This window comes from Mustelus asterias, unplaced genomic scaffold (assembly GCF_964213995.1).
Source record: "Mustelus asterias unplaced genomic scaffold, sMusAst1.hap1.1 HAP1_SCAFFOLD_145, whole genome shotgun sequence".
NCBI lineage: Eukaryota > Metazoa > Chordata > Chondrichthyes > Carcharhiniformes > Triakidae > Mustelus > Mustelus asterias.
Genome location: NW_027590170.1, coordinates 116,971 through 125,170, shown reverse-complemented (window position 1 = coordinate 125,170; position 8,200 = coordinate 116,971). Strand labels below are relative to the sequence as shown.

The window sequence follows — 8,200 nt, the reverse complement described above, 5'->3', positions numbered from 1 at the left end:
TGGAAACTAAGAACAAGAAACATATCAATAAAATAATTAGAGAATAGAGCCAAGGTTTCGAGTCTGAATGACACTTCGTAAGAGCTCTTATGAAGAGACATCTGGACTCAAAATATTGGCTCTATTCTCTCTCCACAGATGCTGTCAGACCCGCTGAGATTTTCCAGCATTTTCTGGGTTTTTTTCAGATTCCAGCATCCACAGTATTTCACTTTTATGATAAAATGATTCGGTCTGATTGGAATCCCCACGACCCTCCCGCATTGTTCTGACTCTACCAGCTGGGCTGTGGAATTAGTTGGATAGATCTTCCAGAGAGCCAGCAGAGACATAATGGGCCAAATGGTTTCTATTTATGCTGTTTCATTCTCTAAAAGAGTGAATATTCAGTATCAGGGACAGAGAGAAGAACCAGTGACTGCGATTGAACCCAGCCAGAATCAGCACCATAAAGGGAGGAGTGAGAGGGAAACGATGTAAAAGCTTTGAAGTTATTGCATGGTCCTGCAGCAGAACTTTGAGAAATGGAGCACAGCAGATCACCAATTCTCAATATTTCATTAATTTACCTCAAATGCTAACAATGTTATTTTGAATTAACTGTATGAGGTTTCAATGGCGGTTATTACCCAGCATTCGCTGCGGGTGTGAAAGTGCCCTATTCATCCACAGGAGCCCAGTGCGCAGGCGCAGCGCTGTATCTGGCGCAGTGTCACTTTGCTCGGAGCCCTGCGGGAGACACTTTTTTCAACGGGTAAGAATCGGTGGGGCGCAAGGAGGAATGGAACCGGGAGCCGGGGTGGGGAGGGAACAGAGGTTTCATAAACATCTGCTGCAGGCCGCAAGGCCTGAATTAGAGCCTTCCGGTCCCGGGTTTGCAGCTTAGGGGATTTTATCCGGGATCAGGCCCAGTGCCGCAGCCGCCATTTTTGTTCAGCGGGGAGCAGAGCGCATGCGCGATCAGTGGGCGGAGCTTCAGGATTTGGGTGACCAGGAGAGACAATGTTTGAGTCATTGACTGACAGGCCGGGTTCATGGATGCTGCCTTTCCCGGGGGAAGGTGCTGCAGGGGGAATGTGCGGCCATTCGAATAACAGAATAAAAACATGATCAAAATTAGGAGCAGGAGGGGGCATCTAGACCCATCGAGGCTGCTCTGCCATTCAGTAAAGACATGGCTTAACTCAATTTTCCTCCAGCCCCAACCTCTCTATCTCATCACTCCCTGGTCGGTAAAATTGTATATAACACAGCTTTGAATATACTCAATGAGCCGGCCTCTACTGTTCAATGAGGGAGAGAATTTCACAGCTTACTGAACCTCTGAGAGAAGCAATTTCTCCTCATCTCTGTCTTAGATCATTATTTTTAAGTTGTTCTCGCAGTTCCAGATTCCCTGTTGAGGGGTAAACCCTTTCAGCGTTGACTCTGTCAAGCACCTTCAGAATCTCATATGTTTCAGTAAGATCACATCTCATTTATTTAAAATCCAATGAGCATAGATGTACCCTGCCTAACCTTTCCTCATAAAACAGACCCCTTCATGCCCAAAATCAGCGAGTGAACATTGTCTGAATTGCTTCCAATGTAAGTATATTCCATCTTAAGTAATCTTATGCTAGAAAACAGGAGGGGAGAATGTTATGGATTTATATTCGGGACTGACAAATGACTGTTGGGGGTGACACAGTGGTTAGCACTTCTGTCTCATAGCGCCAGAGACACGGTTCAATTCCAGCCTCGGGTGATTGTCTGTATGGAGTTTACACATTCTCCCTCTGTCCATGTGGGTTTCCTCTGGGTGCTCTGGTTTCCTCCCACACTCCAAAGATGTGCAGGTTAGGTTGATCGACAGTGCTAAATTGTGTCTTTGTGTCCCAAGATGAGGGGGAAGGAAAGGGGAGGATTAGTGATGTACGTACATCAGGTTACAGGGATAGGGTCTGAGTAAAGGTGCTCTGTTAGAAACTTGGTGCAGACTAAATGGCCTAAAAGGCCTCCTTCTGCACTGCAGAGATTCTGTGATTTTGGAATCTCCTTGGTTAGAAGAGGATTTTCAAGCAATCTCAAACCCCCAAAAAATGTTATCTCTTAATTTCAAGCCACAATTAACATGACTCTTGTAATCTCCTTTTGCAGGGAGTTAGAATATTTGAAGATTGCAATTTTTCTCTGATTCCAGTGCTTCTGACATCTTTCCAGCCGCAGGTTTTAAATTAGAAAACAGTGAAATTGTTTCAGAAGTGAGTATTATTGAACATTTACCTATAATTTTGAGTTTTTGTGCTGTGCTCTGTTATCTGTGCTCTGGTTCCACGTCTCTGGGGCTGGTGTGACTCCGTTACTGTGGATCTGAATCCATGTCCATCCATTGCTTTGTTTCACCTCTGCCCTCCCTGATCACCTCTCTGTCATTGTCAGTTCAGAGAAGGATCTGCAGGCTGATACCTGGGATGAAGGCGTTGTTTTGTGAGATAAGTTTGGGCCTGTACTGACTGGAGTTTAGAGGTGATCATAGTATTGACATCAGATTGTGAGGTAGTGATTAGTATAGATGAAGAGAGGATGTTTCCAATGTTGGGGATTCTAGAATTAGTCGGCAGATTGTCAAAATAAAGGGTCCCCCATTTCTGATGGCGATGAGGAGAAATGTCTTCCCTCAGAGGGCCGTTAGTCTTTGCAATTCTCTTCCCCAGAGAGCAGTGAAGGCTGCATCATTAAATATACTCAAAACACAGAGATTTTTGATTGAAAAGGGAGTCAAGGGTGACAGGAAGAAAAGTGGAGTTAAGATTACATCAAATCAGCCATGATCTTGATGGGGAGACGATGGCCTTGTGGTATTATTGCTGGACTATTAATCAGAAACTCAGCTAATGTTCTGGGGACCCGGGTTTGAATCCTGCCATAGAATCATAGTAATCCTACAGTACAGAGGGAGGCCATTCAGCCCATCGAGTCTGCACCAACAACAATCCCACCCCATAGCAGCTGGTGGAATTTGAATTCAATAAAAAATATCTGGAATTAAGAAATTACTGATGACCATGAAACTCTTTCGATTGTCGGAAAAACCTATCTGGTTCACTCATGTCCTTCAGGGAATGAAATCTGCCATCCTTAATTGGTCTGGCCTACATGTGACTCCAAAGCCACAACAATGTGGTTGACTCTCAACTGCCCTCCAAGGGCTACTGGGGATGGGTAATAAATGCTGGCCAGCCAGCAACATCCATGTCCCATGAATGAATAAAAAAAATTCAATTGAACAGCTTGGTGGGCTGAATTTCTAACTATTTCTTATGATCTGTCAGGAACATGAAATGGTGAGTGTCGATCAGCATTAATTAGCACCTTCAGGAGAATTGGGTAGTTTATATTATAGAACTCATAGAAACCCTACAGTGCAGAAGGAGGCCATTCGGCCCATCGAGTCTGCACCGACCACAATCCCACCCAGGCCCTACCCCCACATATTTACCCGCTAATCCACGCATCTCAGAACTCTAAGGGGCAATTTTTAACCTGGCCAATCAACCTAACCCGCACATCTTTGGACTGTGGGAGGAAACCGGAGCACCCGGAGGAAACCCACGCAGACACGAGGAGAATGTGCAAACTCCACACAGGCAGTGACCCAAGCCGGGAATCGAACCCAGGTCCCTGGAGCTGTGAAGCAGCAGTGCTAACCACTGTGCTACTGTGCTGCCCCTAAAGTTTAAAGTTTATTTATTAGTCACAAGTAAGGCTTATATTAACACTGCAATTTCTCTTAAAGACATTGACATCCTTTGCTCCCCCAGCTTGACACATTGATTTCTGGCTAAAAAGTCCCTTTCCTAATGTTCACAATTAAAGGGCTGGTTTCCTGAGGAGATGGCTGACATTTAAAAGAACAATAAATTAATATAGGACAGAGATATGCTTAGTGTTGTTATATTGTAGATTTGATATATTATTTATGGTTCTGTAACAAAGTACATTTATTATTATTTCTCGTTTTGTAATGTAACACTGAAGCTATGTTATATATTTTCATTCATCGAGTCATTACAGTGCAGGAGGAGTCCATTCAGTAACTCGAATCCATGCTGACTCTCTGTAGAACAATCCAGTCAGTCCCATTCCCTTTCTATATTCCCTTTCCCCTGCAACTTTATTTCCTTCATGTGCCCATCTAATTTCTGAAATATATTAAAGGGGACAGTAAACTAATATCGGACAGAGACGTGTCTGATGTTTTTTTAATTCATCCTTGGGACACGGGCATTGCCGGCTGGGCCAGCATTTATTGCCCATCCCTAATTCCCCTTGAACTGAATGGCTCGCTCGGCCATTTCGGAGGATGGTTGAGAGTCAACCACATTGCTGTGGCTCTGGAGTCACATGTAGGCCAGACTGGGTAAGGACGGCAGATTTCCTTCCCTAAAGCACATTAATGAACCAGATGGGTTTTTTGGTCAATCGACAATTGTTTCATGGTCATCAGTAGATTCTTAGTTCTAGATTTTGTTTTTAAATTCAAGTTCCACCATCTGCCGTGGCAGGATTCGAACCTGGGTCCCCAGAACATCAGCTAAATTTCTGGATTAATAGTCTAGCGATAATACCACGAGGCTATCAGCTCCCCTGTTATATGGTACAGATTAGATATATTATTTATAGCTCTGTAATAAAATACACTTATTATATCTGGCTGTGTAATTTTGGACTACAGCTGTATTATATATTTCCAACAATCTCTTCCCTCAGAGAATTGTTAGTATCAAGATTTCTCTTCCATAGGGACCAGTGGAGGGATTGAATATATTCAAGGATGAGTTAGACAGTGTTTGAATGACAAGGGAGTCAATAATTATTGGGAACAGGCTGGAAAATGGAGAGAAAGCTCAGGTGAGGAAGGATTTCTTCACTCAAGGATGTGGTGATGTTTTGGATTCTCTACCACAGAGGACTATAGAGCCTCAGTCATCAAAAATTTTCAAGAGAGGGATTGATAGGTTTCTAGATATTGAAGATATCGATGGATGTGGGGGACAGTGTGGGGAAAATAATGCAGAGGTAGATCAACCAATAATCTGAATGAATGGTTGAGCAGACTCGATGGGCCGAATGCTGACTGCAGCTCCTATTTGTTCTGATTTCTGTGCTGGACAGGAAGCAGTGAGCATGGATCTGTCAATCAGCCTCAATCAGCACCTTCAGGAGAATTGGGAGGGTGAATATTAGATACAGCAGAGTGAGAATGGAGGGAGAGTGTGTGGGATGGAGGTTCACAGCTTTTGGGGAATGGGAGAGGAAAGAATGTTCATTAGAATCATAGAATTGCTGCATCTTATCAACCGTCCCTGAGCTTTCACAATGAATCCCACTTCTGAGGACACCCTTATCTCTGACTTGTCCGTACTGCTGGCAGTCTCACAAAGCAGCTGCCTGTGTGCTGATACGGGAGGCCCTGCTCGGCTAGTTTAATGCTTCATGACTGTGTCTCTAATGAATGCTCCATAGAAACTAGAAATGTAGATTTAAATTTGGATCGTATTCTGAATTGCGATGTTTTTTCTAAATTGGCTTACAGGATATTAGACAAGGAGAAATCAGACAGAAATCTCCAACATCACATCGAGATCTGACAGAGTGACTCGACTTCTTGGGACCTGAATATCATCGGCCTTTGAATCTAGCAGGAGAAATGTTTGTTTGGCCTCTTGGCTTCAAAGGATTGTAAACATCGCTGTGACTAGAAATGCAGTGAGATACACACACCCGAGTGAGAGTGTTCCAGTGCACTGAGTGTGGAAAGAGCTTTAACCAGTTACACAGCCTGAAAATACATTGCAGCATTCACAGCGGGGAGAGACTGTACCCGTGTTCTGTGTGAGATTTAACTGATTGTTTAACCTGGAGAGTCACAAGGACACCCGCACCATGGAGAAACCATGGAAATGTGGGGACTGTGGAAAGGGATTCAGATACCCATCTGCACTGGAAATTCATCAACGCAGTCACACTGGGGAGAGACCATTCACCTGCTCTGTGTGTGGGAAGGGATTCAGTCAGTTATCCAGCCTGCAGACACACAATCTCGCTCACACCAATGAGAGACCGTTTAAATGCTCTGACTGTGGGAGCGGATTCAAAAGCTCTCAGGTACTGATGATGCACCAGCGCATTCACACTGAGGAGAGACCGTTCAGCTGCTCTCACTGCTCAAAGAGGTTTAGAACATCATACAACCTGCGGAAACACCAGCGAGTTCACACCGGGGAGAGACCATTCATCTGCTCTGTGTGTGGGAAGGGATTCATTCAGTCATCCAGCCTGCGGGAACACAATCTCACTCATACCAATGAGAGACCCTTTAAGTGCTGTGACTGTGGAAGTGGTTTTAAAAGCTCTCAGGATCTGGTGTCCCACCAGCGCATTCACACTGAGGAGAGACCGTTCAGCTGCTCTCACTGCACAAAGTGGTTTAGAAAAGCATACAACCTGCGGATACACCAGCGAGTTCACAACGGGGAGAAACCGTTCACCTGCTCCAATTGTGGGAAAGGATTCAATCAGTCTTCCAACTTGCTGAAACACCAGCGAGTTCACACTGGGGAGAGACTGTTCACCTGTTCCAATTGTGGGAAGGGATTCACTCAGTCATCCCATCTGCTGACGCACCAGCGCGTTCACACTGGGGAGAGGCCGTTCACCTGCTCTGTGTGTGGGAAGAGATTCACTCATTCATCGAACCTGCGCAGGCACAATCTCACTCACACCAAAGAGAGACCGTTTTAAATGTTCTGACTGTGGGAGCGGATTCAAAAGCTCTGGAGAACTGGTGTCCCACCAGCGAGTTCACACTGGGGAGAGACCGTTCACCTGCTCTGTGTGTGGGAAAGGATTCACTCAGTCATCCAGCCTGCAGAAACACAAAGGCACTCACTCCAAGGAGACTCCCTTTAAATGCTCTGCCTGAGAGGCCGGCTTCAGAAGCTCTCAGGAACTGATGATCCCCGAGCACATTCACACCGGGGAGAGGCCGTTCAGCTGCTCTCACTGTTCAAGGAGGTTTAGAATATCATCAACACTGCTGAAACACCAGTGAGTTCACACCGGGGAGAAACCATTCACCTGCTCGGTGTGTGCGAAAGGATTTACTCGGTTATCCAGCCTGCCCAGACACAACATCATCACACCCAGGAGAGACCCTTTAAATGTGGGCGTGGCTTCAAAAGCTCTCGGGAACGAATGTCCCACCAGTGAGTTCACACCAGGCAGAGGCTGGTCACCTGCTCTGACTGGGAAGGGATTCACTCAGTCAGCAAACTTGGTGAAACACCAGTGAGTTCACAAGTGATGACAGTTCTGGGATTATTCTTGTGAATCTTTCTTGCCCCTTCTCCAGTGTCTCTATTTCCTTTTTCTAAATGGAGATCACAAATAGAACGTAGAACAGCATAGCACAGGAACAGACCCTTCAGCCCACCATGTTGTGTCGAACATGATGCCAAATTAAACTATTTCTTTCTGCCTGCCCTTAGTCCATATTCCTCTATTCCTTGCATATTCATGTGCTTATTTAAAACCCCCTTAAATGCCCCTATCGTATCTGCCTCCACCACCACTCCTAGCAGCGTGTTCCAGACACTTACCACTCTCTGTAAAAAAAACTTGCCCCTCACATCTCCTTTGAACTTTCTTGAATCCCAAGATCCCTCTGTACATTAACTGGATACTTATCCTTAATATTTGATCTTCCAAAGTGCAGCACCTCTCACTTGTCTGGATTAAAATCCATCTGCCATTTCTCCGCTCATATCTGCAGCTGATCTACATCCCACTGTATCCTTTGACAACCTTCTACACTATCTACAACTCCATCTAGTTTTGTGTCGTCTGCAAGCTTACTAACCCACCCATCCACGTTTTCATCCAAGTCATTGATATATATCACAAACAGCGCAGGTCCCAGTACAGATCCCTGCAGAACACCACTAGTCACGGACCTCTAGCCAGAAAAACACCCTCCATCACTACTCTCTGACTTCTATGGGCAAGTCAATTCTGAATCCAAGCGGCCAAGTCACCGTGAATCCCATGCATCTTAATCTTCTGGATGAGCCGACCATGAGGGACCTTGTCGAAAGCCTCACTAAAATCCATGTTCACAACATCCACTGCTCTACCCTCATCGATCACCTTCGTCACC

The 8,200-nt window shown here is 45.2% G+C and overlaps 1 protein-coding gene across 3 annotated transcripts; it reads left to right on the top strand.

Moving 5' to 3' along the window:
* Positions 1-687: 687 nt before the first annotated feature.
* Positions 688-7,574, top strand: LOC144484928 (uncharacterized). Of its 3 annotated transcripts, none has more exons than XM_078203286.1 (3): positions 714-754; positions 2,140-2,243; positions 5,579-7,574. In XM_078203286.1, exon 3 carries the CDS (start codon positions 5,929-5,931, stop codon positions 6,784-6,786), a length of 858 nt encoding a protein of 285 aa, XP_078059412.1. In that variant the 5' UTR covers positions 714-754; positions 2,140-2,243; positions 5,579-5,928; the 3' UTR covers positions 6,787-7,574. The 3 variants fall into 3 exon arrangements, with proteins under 3 accessions (XP_078059414.1, XP_078059412.1, XP_078059413.1); XM_078203287.1 differs by lacking the exon at positions 714-754 and adding an exon at positions 1,492-1,587; XM_078203288.1 differs by lacking the exon at positions 2,140-2,243 and having other exon boundaries at positions 688-754.
* The last annotated feature ends 626 nt before the right edge of the window (positions 7,575-8,200 follow it).

Coding starts and splice junctions, on each gene's coding strand:
- LOC144484928 (XM_078203288.1), top strand. CDS start 5,929: ATGGAGAAACCATGGAAATGTGGGGACTGTGGAAAGGGATTCAGATAC.